This window comes from Belonocnema kinseyi, chromosome 5 (genome assembly GCF_010883055.1).
Source record: "Belonocnema kinseyi isolate 2016_QV_RU_SX_M_011 chromosome 5, B_treatae_v1, whole genome shotgun sequence".
NCBI classification, from domain to species: domain Eukaryota; kingdom Metazoa; phylum Arthropoda; class Insecta; order Hymenoptera; family Cynipidae; genus Belonocnema; species Belonocnema kinseyi.
The window spans coordinates 111,055,107-111,075,510 of record NC_046661.1 but is presented as its reverse complement, the minus strand read 5'-3'; the positions used below and the strand labels follow the sequence as shown (position 1 = coordinate 111,075,510).

Below are 20,404 nucleotides of genomic sequence, written 5' to 3'. Positions count from 1 at the left end.
AACAAAGTGATAAATTCAGCTAAAATTATGAATCATCAACTGAGAGTTGATTTTTAAACTAAAAAGATGAATTTTAACCAAACTGGTAGATCTTCAATTGGAATAGTTGAATTCGAAACAATAAATATTATTTTTCAACAAAGTACGAGCATTTTCAAAGAAATAGGTAAATTTGTAGTGAAAAAAATTAATTTACAAACATACAGATAAATTTTCAACGTAAATAGTTGAATTTTAAACCATTTTTAAATTTGTAGTTAAAAAAAATATTGTGCAAGCAAAGAGATGAACTTTTTAAACTAAAATGATAGAATACTCAACTGGAATATTTCACTTTGTACTTAAAAAATTAATTAAAAAAAAAATTAAATTTTCAAACAAAGTGAGAATTTTTAACTAAAATTATGAATCTTCAACTGGTAGTTGATTTTTAAACCAAAATAATTAATTTTTAACCAAACTGATTATTACGATAATTGCGTTTTTCAACAAATAAGATAAATTTCTAAATCAATTGAAGTTATTAATTTTTCACCTTAAAAAATTATTTTTCAACCAAAATGCTGAATTTTCAACTAGAAATAGGAATCTTCAACTGGAATAGTTAAAAGTTCAATTATGAAAATTAATTTTCAACAAAAAAAACTCATTTTTAAACTAAAAAATGATACATTTTTAACAAAGGAATTCAAATTTCAACCAAGCAATTAAATTTACACTCAAAAAATGATGTATTCTAAAAAAAAATACTAGTTGAGATTTCAACTTAAAAAAGAGAGAAACTGTTGAATTTGTGTGCAAAAAGATGAAATTTCCACAAAAAACAGTATAATTAAATTATCAGCTAAAAAAATTAATTTCAACAAAAAAAAAAGATTTTTCAACAAAATGGTTAAATGTAGTACCTAATATAAAGCTACTTGTAGAAGTGAAGAATCATTGTTATTCAATTTTACATTACGCTTTGAAAAAACTTGAGCGCGTTCTCCAGAAAATTCTCTGGCATTTCAAGCCCTGTTCACGACAAATTAATGAACTCCACATTCTGATAGAAACGTCTTTATTCCAAATGTTTGCTCTTGCGTGTCAGTAAACAGCTTTAAACAAACAAGTTACATATTTTAATTGAGGACGCTTTTTGTAATTACCTAATTAAACGAATTCGTCAAATCGTTCAAATTTAAATTAAAAATTACATTTCGCGGTATTTTGAATACCGCATTTGTTACCACCAATCATTGGATCCCGATTGATTTTCTCGGACAGTCTTTTATAATTATATACAACACAGGCATTCTTCCAATCGCATGCAACGCTCAACTAATTTATCCTTTATGAAAAGTAGGAACCTTACAAACGAGTATAAAATAAACGTAAAAACGAATTAGTACAAAAAGTTAAATACTTTAAACGGTTTTCTGTTTTTTCGACTTCGCCGTTAACTTTTCAGCCATCAGCTTCTTCTTCTTCTCGAATTTGCTGCTCTTCTGCTTCTTTTTCTGGTCTGCTTTCTGCCCCTGGAAAGACTCGCTTTGCGGACTTTTACCCTCAACTTTTACCCTCTGCGCTTCGCCCTGAGAACGTTTCTTGTTCTTCTTCTGCTTCCGGAATTCTGCGTTCTTACTGCTGTGGGTCTGAAAATATTAAATTCTCAATTACAGTCATCTCATTACCTATTGTCGACAAAAAAGGTAAATAGGTGACATTCTTTCTAAAATAGCTGACAAATAGGTCATAAACAAATGTTAAATAAGACAAACAAACAAGTTCCAATTTGTTGTAAACCGAGAGATGGCCAGCAGTTTTTTTTCTTTGATTAAAACGTCCACACTGAAAAATCGAGTATTTACATTTCCACTGAGAACTAATTTTCAATTGGAAAAAAAAACTATTTTTTTACAAACCCATTAAATGGTTTACCACATAGTTGAATCCGTTACCAAATTTTGGAATTTTCAAGCAAAAAAGATGAATCGTCTGAATTTTTAAGCCATAAAACAATAACAATAAAAACAAATTTTCTACAAAAAAAAGTTGAATTTTATACCAAATTTGTTTGATTTTCAACAAAATAGTTTAATCCTAAACCAAAATAGATAAATCTAAAACTAAGAAGTTGCATTTTTAACCAAAAAGAGATGAAATTTCTACAAAAAATGAATTTTGCTATCAAAAAAAAAAATTTCAGTTAAGAATGAAAAATAATGTTGAGAAAATATTTGAATTTTCAACAAAAAAGATGAATGTTTATAAAAAAATGTTATAGTTGATATTTCCACAATAAAATTTGAATTAAAAATAAAAAACAGTTATATTTGACCAAAAAAGTACATATTTTCAAAATGACTTGATTTTGACCAAAAAAATTGATATGCTACCAAAAAAAGACCAATTTTCAAAAACAAAAACGTAATTTTGTAACAAAAACGTTGAATTTTTAATCAATAATGGAGTAGATACATTTTTATTGAGAATGAATTTCCAATAAAAACAAAAACGAATTTTCTACAAAACAGTTTAATTTTATACCAATTTGTTGAATTTTCAAGCCAAAAAGTCTAATTATCTATAAAACAATTTAATTTAAAAAATGAGAACATGAAATAACAATAAAAAAAGTTAATTCATAATTAATGAGTTGACTTTTTTAACAAAATATTTCAATTTGCAGTTTAAGAAAACTTTTTTACAATCAAAATAATTTTTAATTAAAAAAAAAAAAATTCAATCGAAATTATGAATCTTCAACGAAAAAATCTGAAATTTAAAAAATTCGTTCAATTTTCAACCAAGGAGTGGAATTTTTAATGAATCATTTATATTGGTTCAAAATTCTACTTTTTGGTTACAAATCCTACTATTTAGTTAAAGATTTAACTATTTTATTCAAAATTAAAGTGTTTTGTTAAAAAGTAATCGTTTTTGGTTAAAAAATTATCATGTTTGGTAGAACATTCATTTTTTTAAATTGAAAATCTATATTTTTTGGTTAAACAATCATCTTTTTTGATTGGAAATTAATTTTTTTTTATTTGAAAAGTCTATTATTGTAATTTTGTTTCAGAAATAATCCCTTTTACTTAAAAAAACATACTTTTTGTGAAAATTCAACAAAATTTTTTTGAAAGTCATCGTTTTTGGTCGAAAATTGATACTTTTGTAGAAAATTCATATTTTCGTGTTGAAAATTTATCTTTTGGTTTAAATTTATATTTGAGAGTTAATAGTTTTTATTGACAAGTCTTTTCATTTTTGATTGAAAGTTAATTATTTTTATTTGAAAAAAATTTTTTTTTTATTTTAGAATTAATCTAAATTCAACTATTTTCTTAAAAAGTAATCTTTTTTAATAAAAATTTTAACAGATTTATTGATCACTTGTATTTTTAGACAGAAAATCAGTCCTTTTGGTGTAAAAATCATCATTTGTTAGAAAAGTCATATTTTTTAGTTAAAAATTTGTCTTCCTTGCTTCAAAATTAAACTGGTTTGTAAAATATTCATCTTTTCAAATTTAAAATTTGAGATTATGTTTGAAAATGCAACTCTTCCTGGTTACAGTTTAAGCTTTTTTGTTTGAAAATTCGATCATTTGATTCAAGATTTGTGGATTAGGAAAGTGTAATAAAAACTGTATTTGGTGTGCAAGTTGTAATTTTGAATAAAATTGTACTTTTTCGATTGAAAAAAGGTCACAAAAGATGAGAAACCCCAAAATAGGCGAAAAAGGTGACAAATTTCTAAAATAGGTGACAAAACTAAAAATAGGCAACACTCTGTGATGACTGCAATTAATTCATTTCATTTATTGTAACAGGATGTCTACTCCTCAAATCAAGGGGAAAAATCCCCGACATTGGGAATAGTTAAACTGCGTCACACCAGCTGGTGACAAAAATCCGAACTAGAAATAACAGGTATAATTTTAAAGATGTATTTTAAATTGTGCATAAAATTGTTTTAAAGATATTTGTTGTGGAGTTTCAAATATTTATTGGATACTAAAAATAAGCCTTTATCGGAAACAAAGGGGTGTAGATGTGTAAAAAAAAATTGTTTACACAAATATTTTTCTATAAAAAAAAAATAAATAAATAAAAAAATAATTGTTTCCAGTTTCTAACGCCCGATTATAGTAAATGCCTGATTGAAACTTTATAAACTATTTTCAATTTTAAAATAACTTCAAAATAATAGGTTCATAATTAAAAGATTTTATTAAATTTCACATATTACTTTTATCTAAAATATTCAATTTTTAAATGAATCAATTAAAAAAATTGTAATTAAGAGAATTAAAAATTTAATTTAAACAAAGTGTCTACGTGTACCAACAAAACACTGCTATTAGTAATAAAATTTCGTTGTAAATAGCACACGGCCTAATTTAAAACAAAAATGAACGTGGAAGATTTTAAGGAAATTTGTTTAATTTGGCAGAATTAAACAAAACAAATTTTTTAAATTGGATTCATTTTAAAGGAGGTTTAAGAGTTCCGAAATAAATTCAAAAATAAAAAATTTGACAAAATGTAAACAACATGCGGATGTTTCAAGAATTTCGAATAAGATTTGGAAGCATTTTCAGGATTTTTAACTATTTAAAATATAAATAATTAAAATTTTAATTTAAGAAGTGTTCAGTTTATAAAAAAGATGTAACCGTTCAATTTTTTATGTTTCTGATTTAAAATTGCTTTAAATGATACAATTTTGAAATTTTTTAAATTAATTGATTCTTCAGTTTAGACTTAGAGCATTGGAAAAGATTTATAGTGTAAATTATTGAGCATTTGAATCAGATTTAAATACAAAATTATTAAATTAAAAAATTTAAACTTCAATTTTAAAAGTTTGAAATTCAAGAGTTCCACTTTACACTTTTTATGCATTAATTAAAGTTTATTGAAACCTAAATGCATTGATACTTACACGAAATAGTGAATGAATTGTTTTCTTTTTAAACCTATTTGACAAAAATGTATTTTTTTACTGTATACGATGGAAATTCTAGCCAAAACTATTTGTTTTTGATGAGGATTTGTTTTTAGTATTCAAGCATTGTTTTATACTTCAAAAAACTATCGTAAAAACACATTTATGCAAAAATTAATTTACATCTTTAAAATTGTACATACTCTTTCTAGTTCCATTTTTTGACGCCAGTTGACGAAATGATGGACCACCATTCCCAATTCCAGGCATAATTTTTCATAGCATGGAGCCATCCAAATATTTCGCAATTTTTTAAACAGTGACAGCTTAGCGAGTTTATTATGAATGTTTTTTTTTCAATTTCTAGGAATTCAATAAATATTATAAGATAGTCCTAAATATTTTGGCACGATCAATTAATTAAATAATACATTTTTTTAATTATTTCTCGGATTTGTATCTAAAGTCTATGAATTTGATTAATAATTCAAAGAAATTTTTATTTTATCTACTTATACTTAAAATTTAGTACATATTTAGGTAAAATTAATGTGGTTACTATGTTAAATTCAATTTAAACCGCTTAAAATTCCTAACATATCAAGAAAAAGTTTGGATTTTCAAAAAGATAGATGAATATTTTACCAAATAGTTGAATTTTTTAAATAAATTATATCCAGAAGATTAATTTCTACCAAAAAGTCGAATATTGTATTGAAAAAGATAATTTTACAACCAAGAAGTCAATAGTAACATGATCAGTAAAAAAATTAATTTGTATTAAAAAAAACAACAAATTTTCAGTGAAAAAAATTATCAATCAAAGAAAAAACGAATTTTCAGTGAAAAAAATTGATTTTCACAACAACAAAAAAATACATTTATTTTAAAAACAAATCTAGTTCCACTTTCAACCAGATAGTTTTACTTTTAACTAAAAATAATAATTTTGACCCAATATGATGAATATTAAACTGGAATTAAATTTTTAAAGAAATAGTTGAATTTTAAACTAAAAAAGATCAAATTTCCACCAAACATTAAATTGTTAAATTTTCGGTTAACTAATAATGTATTAAAAATTTAATATTATAAGTTAAAATTGTTGAATCTTCAACTGATATAGTTGAATTTTCAACCCAAAAGATAAATTTTCATTAAAGAAAAAAAATAATTCTACCAAAAGACGAATATTCAAGAAAATGCATGAATTTTCAATAAAAAATATCAATTGTCAAGCAATAATTAAATAGTTAAATTTTCAGTTAAAAAAATTAATTTTAAACAAAGAGATGAATTTTAAACTGAAATTATGTCATTTACAATTGGATCAGTTAAATTTTACGGTAAAATACTAATGTTTAATAAAAAAATAATTAATTTTCAACTAAAATAATGAATCCTTAACTTGAAAAGTTGAATTTGAAAATAAAAAGATGAATTTTTAACAAATATATTAATTTTTCAACCCAGAAGGTTAATTCCTACTAAAAAGTCGAATATTTAATTAAAATAGATAATTTTACAACCAAAAAGTGAACAGTAACATTTTCAGTAAAAAAATATGGTCAGTCAAAGAAAAAACGAATTTTTACGAAAAGAAGCTCATTCTTCAACCACGGAGATGAAATTTTAATTAAAATGATTAATCTTCAACCAAAAAAAATGAATTATTAACAAAAAAGTAATTTTCAACCAAGTAATTAAATGTTTATTTCAGAAAATGAATTCTGAACCAAAAATTCAGTGGTTAAGTGATTAAAAAAAATTACCCGATTTAAAAAAAAATTCCTGTCAATCCTAGGTTTTTTTTTCAAGCATAATTTTTCATAGTACGGAGCCATTCAAGTATTTCGAATTTTTTAAAAAAATGGACACGGAATATGCATACAAGCTCGCAAATTTATTATAAATAGTATAATTAATATTATGAAAATTAATTTTTGCTCTTGATATTTTCTATTTGAAAAAATTAAGTTTCAAATTGATACCTTTACAACTTTTGGTTTCAATTTACTTGTCTTAAATGAACAATCAAATATTGCTAAATATTAAATAATTGTTTTTTTTCTTAATTAAATTTCTTTTTACATTGAACGAGTTAAAAATTAAACATTTTAGTCTGGAACAATATTTAAAATTTAATAAAAGCCTTTAATTACAAATATGCTATTATAAAGTTGTTTTTCAAATTGACAATAGTTTATAAAGTTTAAATCAGTTGCCTAGATTTTTTTAATGACTAGGACTTTCGAATTGAAAACATTTAATTTTTAACGTTAAAATATGGAAATTCTTAAATTTTGAAAGGATTTAGCGTCGTTTTATCAAATCAATTATTGTTCACTTTTTAAAACTTAAAGTATAGATACATTAAGAACAATTTATTTCTTTATATTTAAAGTTGATAAAATAAAAATGATTTCAATCGAAAATTTTCAACTGCAAACACTTTTAATTTTTAATTGCTTACGGCATTCTACAATAATTCTTTAAATAAAAAATGTAAGCTTAAAACTAAAAATCTAAAAGGGAAAATTTGGTAAGTAAGTTTTTCAAACCACGCGTTTTAAATTGAATAATAGCATAATTGAAAAAGATAACTGAACCAATTTTTGAAAAAAAAAAAAAAAACCGTTGAAATTCAATTTGAACATTTTTTTCTTATAATTTGTCAAATTACAGGTCAAAAAATAAATTCACTGCCATTTCACCTCGGTTTTCTTGATTTTCCGGTCCAGCGACCATCCTGAATTTCACATGGACTCAAAATCGAATGTTACACTCGTTTGGATTTACTTACAGTGACTGCCACGGCATCTTCGCCCTCCTTCAGTTTTTTCGGTGATTGAGATTTCTCGGAACCTGCAGACAGAGACCTTTTCCTTCCCTTGTTCATTCGTTGCTTCTTTTTGCCGTCGCTTTTTAAAGGAGAAACCCTAATTCCACGATTTTTTATTTTGGAACCATTGAGCTCGAGGGCGAGAACGGCTGCGTCTGAAGATTTAAAGTTGACGTAGCCGATTCCTTTATTCATTCCAGATTTGCGATCTTTCACAAGTCGAACCGACTCGATCGGTCCACATTCGCTGAAATGATTCCACAGGGTGTTCTCGTCACACTCTAAAAAAATTAAGTCGATCATACTAAAACGTATTCTTGCACATTTTCATTCCGAGATTTCTCAATACTTTTTGAAACCCGATTTAAATATAGGGTGGCCACTATTTTTAAAACTTTCCTCCCCCGGCTTTTTCCAGGCTCATATTCATGATAAGCATCAGCGAAACTGTTTGCAAGAAATCGATTGACTTTGAATCATATACTAATAGTATGTTTGAAATATTTTTTAAACAATAAATACTGATTTCGAATTGAAAGCGTTTGCAATTTAAAAAATATACATAAAACGATTTTTGAGAATTTAATAACGAAAAGGAGTTTAATTGTACGATGTGTAAGTCGAAGCGCTAAAAACTAAACAATTTTATTTCTAATTACAAAATCACTTAATTAAATGATCTCAGATTAAAATTTTAAAAGCAGGACGTCAAAAAGTTAACATTGTATAATTGAGGACTCAAAATAAGAAGTTAGGGTCATTTAAAATTTAGAGGAATTCAAATGGTATTATTTATAAATAAAAGCGTTTAAAATTTAAAAAATAAAGATTGAAAACTTTTGTATTTGAATCAATTGAATTTCAAAGCGAATGAAAATTGACAACTTAATATTGAAAAATAAATTGAATATTTTAAAGTCAACACCTTTAAAATTGGTAAAATTTTATATTGTTTTTACATAACAAAATTTTGATTCAACTTTAAAGCTAATTAGACCATTTTTTAAAATCAAAAAATGAATTGATTTAATTTAAAAAAAAACTTGTTTTAAATTAAAAGTATTAAAAATTTCTACTCCGGAACGTTGAAACTGAAACGAATACGATCATTTAAAAATAAAAAATAATTTAGTCACAAAAAATTTAAATATTGAAAAATTTTTTATAATCAAATCCTTCAACATTTAAGTTCTTTGAAGTAAATTTAAATCGCTTGAAAATTAATTATTTAAAAAATGCTAATTGTACTTTCCAAAAACCTAAGAAAGGGCAAAATAAAAATTGAAATTATTCATTTACTGATGTATCAATTTCAGATAGTTTAACTTTTATCATTTTTATTTTAAACTCAATTAGACATTTTTTAAATTCAAATCTTCCATTCGAATAATTATTCATCCTTGAAATTTCCCAATCATATATTTTTCAATTTGAAGTTATTGATTTGTTTAAATCTTCAACTAAAAGTCGGGCAATTTTAAGATATTATAATCGAAAATTAGAAATTAAAATAAGGAATTCAAAGCAATATTTCTGTAATATGGTTTCATTTTTTAAAATTGTACAATTTTAAGCTTTTCAATTCGAGATTGCTTTATATTTAGATCTAAAATTATTAAATTTAAAACTATCAAGGCTTTTGACATGCAATTTTCAAATATTGCCTCACCTATTAAAATGTTTTAGAATTGCGCATTCAAGACTATAATTTTAAATTCAAATTATATAAATTCTAAAGATGATAAATATATTATTAATAAGTATCATATCATGTAGTAACAAGCTATATTCAAAATACAACTAGATAGATTTTGTTTTTAAAAAAAATGTGATTTCTGTAAAAAAAAAATCATTTTCACCGTTCCAAATTGCTGAATTTAAAATATTGTGAACCTTCAACATTTCATTATTGTAAATACTTTGAAAATCATATATTTTCTAATTGGAAGCTTTAAAAAATTAAAAAACGCGCGAATTCTTCTCTAGGTTTTTTTCAGTGCCATTCAAATATTTGTCATTTTTTTTTTTAAATCAACTCGGAACATGTATACATTTTCACGAGTTTATAATAAATAATGCTTTTTCAGTTATCAAGTATTCAATTAATATTTTTCATATATAAAGCGTTGACCACATATATTACAAGATATTCTGTAATATATAAGTACCATCCATTAATTAAATAATTAAGTATAACTAAAAAAGTAATTCACTTCTTGAATTTGTCTCTAAAAGTACCAAATAATTGAATTTTTAAATAAAAAAGATCAGTGTTCTATAAAAAATTGACGAGTTCAATTTTCAGTTGAAATAATTAATTTTCCACATAGAAAAAAGAGCAAATTTCCAACCAAAGTGATGAATTTTTAATTAAAAATTAAAATCTTCAACTGCAGTTGATAAGTTTAAACCAAAATGATGAATTTTAAGCAAAAGAGTTTAAATTCCAGCCGAGTAGTTTTATTTTCAATCAAAGACTTTAAGATGAATGAAGAAAAAACTGTCTAAAAATCCATTGAATTGAGTAGAAGAGAGAATTTGGAAGAATTGAAAAGAATTAAAAATAATTGAGGCAAAAAATATTTGAAAATTTCTTGAAATATTTGAAAAGCTATGAAATTTCTCACTGCTTATGAATCCCTTGAAATTGTTCAAGTCTTTTAAAAATGCTATGGAATTTTGTTTAATTTCCTAAAACATTTTCAATCCTTTAAAATCTTTAAAACATTTTTAATGCTCTTGAAAACGCCAAGGTATTTGAAAAAATGTATCGATATATTTAAAATCCTTTGCTCATTGTATTAATCGAATCGCACGATCAATTAAATAAAAACTTTAATAAAGACCAAAAAAATCCACTGTATTAAGTTAATTTAGAATAATGCAATTGAACTAAAAAAAATTCCGACAAATTAAAATAATTCAGGGTGAAGGCTAAAAAATAATTTTAAATCTCTTCAAACCTTTGAAACTCTTAAGAAATATCTTACTTTTTAAAAATAAATTCTCTAAAAACCACTTAATTATTTTGAAATTGCGTGAGATTCTATAAAATCTGGTAATATTTCCTGAAAAATATATTCAAATACATTGGGAACATTAAAAAACTCTTATAATTATCAAAATCCGCGGAAACATTATAAAATGTCGTGAAATTAAAAAAAATATAAAACCTTACAGATCCTGTAAAAATGTTTCATATCTTCCGAAATTCTAAAAAATTCTTTATTCTAAAATAGTTCAAACGCGTTGAAATCCCTTCAAATTAATAAAATTATTAAAAATTTTCTCGGAATCTTTTTAAATTCCCTAAAACATGTCAAATCCTTTGCAATTCTACAAAATACCTCAATTGCCGTGAATAAAATTTTTTAAATCAACTTAAATATTATAAAATCCCATGAAATTCAATGATGATATTTGATGAAATCCTGTAAAATGTATTAAAATACCTTGATAACTTTAAAATCCCTTACAATTCTCTGAAATTTTGGAAAATATCTTGAAACCTTACAAGTCTTGTAGAATCGTTCCATATATTTCGAATTTCGACGTAATACATCACCCTAAAATATTTAAAACGCTTTGACTTCCCCTAAAATGAATGAAATTATTAAATATTTCCTTGATGGAAGCATTGAAAGTTTCCTAAAGTTTTTTAAATTAAAATTGTAAGTAAGTTCAAATTAAAATTGAACTCTAAAGCTAAACATTTTTCCATTAGAAGCAATAAAAAATAAACTACAAATTAAAGCACTCGGAGTGGAACTCTTGAATTAAAATTTTTTGAAATTTAAGTTTATAAGTTTTTTAATTCAAAAATTTTGTATTCAAATGCTCAATAATTTACAGGCATAAAATGGAAGGTACTAACACTTTTCAATTACACAATATTAAATGAAATGCAAATAATCTGCAAAATTTAGAATTTTTAACTTTTATCAATTATAGAATTCAAAGATTTAGACAGAAACGGTAATAATGTAATCCACGATATCATTTTCAGTGCTTTAAATTAAAGAATCAATGAACTTTAAATATTTTAAATTATATTATTTTAATCAATTTTAAGTTAGAAACGTTAAAAATTGAAAAATTAAATTTTTTGTTAACAGAACAGTTCTTAAATTATTTTCATTTTAAATATTTTAAACATCCTTGAAAAGCTTCAAAATCATGAGAAATATAAAAGTTGTTTTCAATTTGTTTAAATTTAAAATTATTTAAAAAATTTTTTAGAACTTCTAAATATCTTTTGAAATGAATCAAATTTTTCCTACAATTTTTAGAAAATCTTGCAAATTAAACAAAATTTCTTAAAATCTTCCAGATTCCATCTCCCAATTTTAAAGATCTTTCTGAGTATTCTCTAAAAATAATTTTCCAAAATGAAAAATTATTTTCAATTTTCCTAAGAATCTTAAGAAAATGTTTTTATTCTGTTGAAGCCTTTTATCATTCTCTAAAAATGTCGACATTTTTTTTATGGAATCTGCAAAAATCTACAGTTTATTTTAAATTAGGCCGTTGCTATTTGCACCGAAATTTTGGTACAAACAGCCGAATTTTGTCGGTACAAACTTCGTTTAAATTATTTGATATAATTTCAAGTTTAAAATTAATTTTTAATCTTATCAAAACATCTAAAAACCTCTTAAAATTACTCAATTTTTTTTACAAATAATAAGTGTTTCATTGCTATTTAAACACAAAAGTTAAACAATTTAATTTAAAAATTAAACATTTTTTAAAAAGATTAATCAAAATTCTAATGTTCAAAGATTAAAAGCTCTTCGAAATTTTAACGATTCAAGACTTTTTATGCCAAACAATTCAGTTTAAGATTGTTTACTTTTAAATATATGGTTTCAATTCAATTGTCGTAAATGGACAGTCAAATATAGCTAAATATTAAATAATTATTCTTTTTTTTTTTAATTAAAAAATTTTCAAATTGAATGGATTAAAAACGAAATATTTTAGACTGAAAAAATATTTTATAACAAATACATTATTATGAAGTTATTTTAAGTAAAAAATATTTGATCAAGTTTCAATCGGACGTTTGCATTTTTTAATGACTAAGGCTTTGGAATTGAAAGAGTTTAATTTTTAACCAGGTTGGCCGTTTTAATCGACAAAATAAATTCCTGGTCATTTCACGGTTCGCAAAAAATCTTCTCGGCCAATGACATTAAAGAAATGGAACATTAAAGCTAAAAAATTTTTCATTTGAGATAATAAAAACTGAGCTGCAAATGAAAGCACTCAAAGTGGAACTGTTAACTTTTGAACTTTTAAAATTGAAATTTAAAAGTTTTCAATTACAAAATTTTTTATTCAAATACTCAATAAATTACGTGTATAAAATTAAATGTACTAACATTTTAGAATATAAAAAAATATAAATCCACGTTGTCATTTTCAATGCTCTAAATTAAAAAATCCATCAATGAACTTTAAAATTTTGAAAATTATATCATTTTAAGTAATTTTAAGCTAGAAACATTAAATATTGAAAAGTTGAAAAATTTTGTTTTCAATAGTTAACATCATTGAAAAGCTTCAAAATTTTATTTCAAAATCTTTAGAAATCTAGAAGTTGTTTAAAATTTTTTCTACAATTATCATAAAATCCAGCAAATTTTAGAAAATTTCTTTACAATTCGGATGTATAAATAACAATTGAACATTTATTATTTGTAGGTGAAATTTGAGTAATTTTAAGAGATATGTAGACGTTTTGGAAAGATTCAAACTTAATGTAACACTTGAAATGATAGCCTAATATAAAACGAAATGTAGTTTTTCGCAGATTTTAATTAAAAAAATTAGATTCTTTTCAAGAATTGTGAAAGGCTTCAAAAGAATAAAAACATTTCCTGAAGATTCATAGAAAAAATAAAAATAATTTTTCATTTTAAAACATTATTTTAAGAGCATATTTAAAGTTTTTTAAAGATTTAAACAAATTTTTCAAAAAAGATTCTAGAAAATGTTAAGAAAACTTTCTAAAATTTTCATGACAATTTTTTATCTATTTAAAACTCCTAAATATCTCTTAAGATTCCTCAAATTTGTTCTACAAATGTTTATTTGTAAATTATACGTGAAAATTACAAAATTTCAATAATTAAGAATTTTTCAAATACAACCATTAAAATTTTAGCGTTCAAATTTTTAATATTTGTTTTCAATTTACTTCTCTTCAATAAAAATTCAAATATTGCTAAATATTCAATAATTAATCCTTTTTTTAATTAAGAATTTCAAATTGAATAAGATAAAAGTTGAATATTTTAGACTGAAAGAATATTTTAAATTTAATAAAATCCTTTAATTAAAAATATATTATTATGAAGTTATTTTTCAGTTAAAAATAGTTTATAAACTTTCAGTCACGTTTACATTTGTTTATTGACTAAGACTTTCAAATTGAAACCGTTTAAGTTAAAGGCTTTAATTTTTAATTTGTTCAAGTCTTTAAGAAAGCATTTAAAAATTCTTTAAATTAAAAATGTAAGCTTAAAAATAAAAATTTCAAATCGAAAATCGTTAAAATAAAAAAATTTTGAATTACGAAATTGTAAGCTAAATAATAGCATCATTGAAAAACATAAAAATTCAACTAATTATTAAAAAACTGTTTAAAAAACCATGGACAGATTTTTCTTCTACAAATTTGTGAAATTCCCTGTCGAAAAAAAAATTCACTGTCATTTCTCGGTCTAAAAAAAAATCACGGTTTCCCGGTCCAGCAGCCAGCCTGTTAACGTTGAAATCTGGAAGTTATTAAATTTGAACGGATTTCAAATGGTTTTACCGAATATTTAAAGTACGGATTCATTAAAAAAATAATTTGTTTATATTTACAGTTGAGAAAATAAAAATATTTTTTATCAAAAATTTTCAACTTCAAACACTTTTAATTTGTAATTGTTTAACTATTCAAGACTGTGTTTTAAAATTGTTTAAATTAAAAAAGAAAACTTAAAAAGAAATTTTTTTGAAGTATAAGATTTTCGAATTACACATTGTAAACTGAATGATGTCATAATTGAAAAAGATGAAAATTCGACTAATTATTTGAAAAACGATTAAAATTAAACTCAAACTTTTCTTCTAAATATATGTAAAATTCCCGGTCAAAGCCGAACTTACCGAAAGGCAAATTTCCTAGGAAAACTCCCTTCTTCGGATCAATTTCCACCTGATCATAAGCAGAATCAACCCTCAAGATATTATTATCCAACTTCTTTCCATTCATCGACAACGCTTTCTTCGCAGACTCCTCTTCTTTGTAAGTGACGTACATCCAAACAGAGGTCACTTTCGCATGAGTTTTTCCGGTGATGGACGCTGCTTTGAAGCTATGTTTGGGATTTTCCGGGACTATTCCTCTCACACGCACAGTCTCAATCACACCAAATGGCCTGAACAGTTTCTTCACTTTCAACTTGGTCGCATCTTTCGGAATATTTCCGACAAACACGGTCCTCTTGTCTCGCTCTGATCTTTCCTCGACAGTCAAATTCGACTCTGTCGATTCGTTTAGTTCACTCTTCGGGACCTTCTTTTTCTTGCCTGTCTTTTCCTTCTTTGGACTCTCGTCATCAGAACCCTCGTCGTCAGAGCCTTCCTCAAAATCTTCATCATCCTCATCATCTTCCACACGAGAGTCGTCACTCGCAACTTTCGCCTTCTTGTTAACTTTTTTCGGAGTTTCCTCCTCATCAGAGCTCAGGTCATCGTCGTCGTCGTCGTCCCCATCTTCGCCGTCCTCCTCAAAATCTTCATCGTCATCGTCATCCTTCAAACTATCTCCTAAGAGAGCTTCCAGGCCAAGAGCCGATTCGTTTTCCGACTCTTCATCGTCGCTATCATCTTCATCATCCTCATCATCTTCAGTCGACTTTGAACTTTCGAGTTTCGCTGAAAAAAAAAAGTATTAATATTCGATTTTTTTTATAAACTTATAAGCCAATTGCTAGTTAGTCGAATTTTAAGTGTACATGAGATTTAAAAATTTTAAAAACGTCAAAGACTTCAGAAAGAGTTCAGACACCCCGAATTATATCAGATTTCGAGTTTTTTTTTCAACGGGGTGACAGTTTTAATCGAAGAAAAAAATTCCCAGTAATTTCCCGGTACGCAAACATTTTTCCATTTAAAGTAATAAAACATAAACAACAAATTAAAGAATTCAAAGTGGAACTCTTGAATTTTAAAATTGAAGTTTAAAAGTTTTTCAATTCCAAAATGTTGTATTCAAATTCTCAATAACTTACACACATAAACTGGAAGATACAAACAGTTTTTAATTGAAACGTTTTAAATGAAATTCAGATAAATGGCAAAATTCAGAATCTCTTAATTAAACAATCAATTAATAAACTTTAAAAATGTTCAAAATTATATTATTAAGTTACTTTAGGGTAGAAACATTAAAAATTTAAAAATAAAAATTTGTTAACTTAATTTGAAGTTAAATTATTTTAATTTAAAATAGTTTAAGCATCCTTGAAAAGCTTTAAAACTTTATTGCAAAATCTTGAGAAATCTAAAAGTTGTTTAAAATTTTTTCATATTGAACATTATTTTTGAAATTACTTCAGAACTTCTACATAACTTTTCAAATAAATTGAATTTGACCTAAAACTTCTAGAAAATCCTGCGAATTAAAAAAAATTTCCTTCAAAATTAGATCTAGAAACAACAATTTAATACTTATTACTTGTAGAAAAAATAGAGTAATTTCAAGAGATATTTAGAAGTTTTAAAAAGATTGAAAATTAATTTAGAACTTGAAATGATTTCAAATAATTTAAGCAAAGTGTGTGTACCGACAAAATTCGACTATTCGTACCGAAATTTCGGTGTAAATTCCCACAACCTAATTTAAAACAAAATTTCGATTTTTGCAGATTTCAAATAAAAAATGTAGCAGCTTTTTAAGAATTGCGAAAGGCTCCAAAAGAATAAAAACATTTTCTTTACATTCCTAGGAAAATAAAAAATTTATTTTCATTTTGAAAAATTATTTTAAAAAAATATTTAAAAAGATTTTAAGAGATTTCCAGAACTGTCCAAAAAGACTGAAAATTTCAAGGATTTTTAAACAAATTTTCAAAATTTTAAATTACTCCAACCTTTTCTATAAATAGTAAGTATTCAATTATTATTTCTATATAAAAATTCAGCAATTTCTTTTACAAACTAAACGTTTTCTAAATAGAACAATACAAATTTTAACGTTAAAAGTTCAAAAGCTTTTCGAAATGTTAACAATTCAAAGCTTTCTATGTCAATATATTAAGTTTCAAATTGTTTACTTTTAAATATTTGGCTTCAAGTTACTCGTATTAAGTTAACAGTCTAATATTGCTGAATATTAAATAATTATTCTCTTTTCTTAATTAAAAAGTAAATTTAGATAAATTTAAAAGAAATGAGATGAATTAGATGAAATTCATAAAAAATTAAGCTGCATTTAAAAAGCCATCAAGTGAATTCAAAACGATTTAAAAAGTGAAAAAAATTAATTAAATTGGTTAAAATAGAGTGAATTTAGAAGAATTCAAAAGAATTTAAAAGGATTTAGGATAAATGACTAAAAGCTCAGAGCCAATTTCAAATAAATTGCAAAAAATATTTTCAAATCTTCTAAACCCTACGAAATTCCTCATGCCATGTGAAGAATTCTTTAAAATGGTTAAAATCTCTTGAGAATGCCTTGGAATCTTCAAAATTTTTTTAAAATTTAAAATGTCAAGGAAAATTTTTAATTTTAATAAGATATTTCAAATCCTTTGATCTTTTGAAAGCCCTTGCGACTTTTTAAAGCCCTTGAAAAGGCTTGAGAATCTTTTATAATACCCTCAAGTATTTCCAATTCTTTTAAATCTCATTAAATTACTGAAATCAATAAAAAATTTCTTTGCAATCTTTTAAAATAACCCCAATTATTAAAAATATTTTAAACTCCTTTGCGATTTTTTAAAGCTTTTGAAAATGCCAAGAAGTTACTTTTCTGCCAACTACATGCATTTTCTACGAAGAAGATTCATTTTTGACAAAAAAGAAAAAAAAAATTGTAGGCTATTTTGATGAATTTTCCACAAAAAATTACTTTTAAACGAAGTAATTTAAGTTTAAACAGAGTGTTTAATTTTTCAATAAACGAATATTAATTCTCAACAAAAAATGTAATAGTTGAAATTTCAAGCGAAAAAGATTTTAATTTTAAATAAAAAACCACTGAACTCATAAAAAAAAGAAAAAAAAGTTGAATTCCCGACTAAAAAGATACATATTCAACCAAGAAGAAAAACCATTTCTGCCAAAAACTGAAAAATTTCCAAAAAATGGTTATACTTTCAACAAAGAAAATGACAAAAACAGTGAATTTTTATGAAAGTAGTTGAATTTTCCACCAAAAAAGATGAATTCTCATCGAAATAATATTTGATGATTAACCTGAGAAACAATTTTAATTTTTAATGAAAAAGGGATGAATACATAAAAAAATACGAATTTAAGAAAAGTTGAATCCTAAGCCAAAAATATTTTAATTTTAAACCAAGCATTTGCAATTTTAATTTTAAAAAAATGAAATCTCTGCCAAAAGAGAGGAATCTTTCCAACCAGAAAGACGAATTTTCAACCAAATTATCGAATTTTTAACCAAAAAATAACTTTCAGTTCAGAATAAAAAAAAATTTAGACAAATTATAAATTGAAGTCAAAAATAATTTTTAATGCGAATTAAAAATTCTGAACAAGAAAAAAATTAAGAATCTTTTATAAATGGTTGAAAATGTTTCGAAATTTTTAATAATTTTAAATTCTCCAGAACTCCTAAATATCTTTGGAAACTGACACCAATTATTCCTTAAATTGTTTTTTTGAATTTTTGTTTGAAAAACTTCTTAATATCTTTAAAAATTATTCCAATTTTTCTACAATTTTCAAGAAATTCGTTAAAATTAACCAAAAACCTCCACATATTCCAGATTCTTTTTTGGTATTTTTTTATATCTGTAGAAATGTTCCGATTTTCTTTTAAAAAATTTTCTTAAAATATAGGTTATAAAATAAAAACTCGTAAAAAATTTTCCGAATAGTAAGAAAATGATTTTATTTTCTTGTCGTCTTTCAAAATTTTTAAAAAGCTTCTACATTTTGTTTTAAATAAAGTTATTTTTGTATTATTTCAAAGCTTTTAAATATCTCTTAAACTTGTTCGAATTAAAAAAATGTTTAACTTGACAAATTTTGTTTTGAAATCTATACATTCTATGTCGGAATTTCAGGAAATCATTTGAATTTCTGTACACCTTTTAAAATGTATTTCCTTTAAATTACAATTGTTTTTTAATAATAAAAAAGTTCTCTGAAATATTAAGAAAAATATTTAATTATCATACTTATTAACAATTACAATTAAAATGTTCTCTCTTATAAATAATATTTAGAAATACTGAGAAATAATGTTGATCAAATAGAATTACTTATTTGGAAATCTTGCTTTACTAAATTGATCGTGCAAAAAAAAATGCTTAATCTTTATTAGTACATAAATACTTTCTCGTTTCGAAATATATTTGATAAAATTTTTAATTCCTTATTTGGAAATTGCGATTTACCAGATTCGAGAAATTAAAAAAAAAACTTAAAATCACTAGATACTTAAAGTAATATTCACCCATTATACAACCAATCAGGTATACAAGAACAATTAATGCGGAATTTTTTTAGATACGATTTTGAATGTTTCAGTTTTGAATACTAGCAAGAATATTTCAAATCTAAAATTTCATCTTTGAAAGCTTTAAGGGCATGTGACTGAGCTAAATACCTATATTACCGACCTCACTTTTTCAGTTCACTGAATGTTTTTTTTAACCTAAGAAATTTTTTTGTAAATAAAATATCGAGCTGAAACTTTGGAAAATGTATTAGAGTACAATCAAGTACGTTTAGGTACTGCATTTTGGTAGGAACTTCACTGAAAATTATTTCATCTTTTTTCTGAACCTCGACATTTTTTGAACGTTCGAACTTAATTTATGCATAAAATATCGGTCTCAAACTTTGAAAAATGCAAAAGCTGAAAGAAAACTAGGTTTAAGTACGAAGCTTAATAATAAAAGATGTAAAAAAAATTTCAACTATCAATTCCATCGGCATCAGCCAGTAACGTTGAAAACGAAAATACGAACCCTCTAGAGCCTCGTCTAATGACCGTCAGAGTTCGTATTTTCGTGTACAACGTTACCGGCTAATGTCGATGGAATTGATATTTGAAATTTTTTTACATCTTTTATTATTAAGCTTTGTACTTAAGGGCATGTGACACAGCTAAATACCTATATTACCGACCTCACTTTTTCAGTTCACTGAATGTTTTTTTTTGAACCTAAGCACTTTTTTTGTAAATAAAATATCAAGCTGAAACATTGGAAAATGTATTAGAGTACAATAAGGTACGTTTAGGTACTGCATTTTGGTAGGAACTTCACTGACAATTATTTTATCTTTTTTCTGAACCTCGACATTTTTTGAACGTTCCAACTTTTTTTATACATAAAATATCGGTCTCAAACTTTGAGAAATGCAAGAGCCGAA

General features: G+C 24.5%; 1 protein-coding gene across 1 annotated transcript in view; it reads right to left on the bottom strand.

Moving 5' to 3' along the window:
- Positions 1-1,043: 1,043 nt before the first annotated feature.
- LOC117172405 (nucleolar protein 12-like) overlaps positions 1,044-20,404 on the bottom strand; it is a 28,202-nt gene continuing 8,841 nt past the window's right edge. Inside the window, exons 3-5 of the mRNA XM_033360295.1 lie at positions 14,939-15,709; positions 7,739-8,058; positions 1,044-1,634 (exon numbers count right to left, since the gene is read on the bottom strand). Of these exons, the coding sequence (XP_033216186.1) occupies positions 1,407-1,634; positions 7,739-8,058; positions 14,939-15,709 (1,319 nt within the window). The 3' untranslated portion in view covers positions 1,044-1,406. The remainder of the gene's footprint in view (positions 1,635-7,738; positions 8,059-14,938; positions 15,710-20,404) is intronic.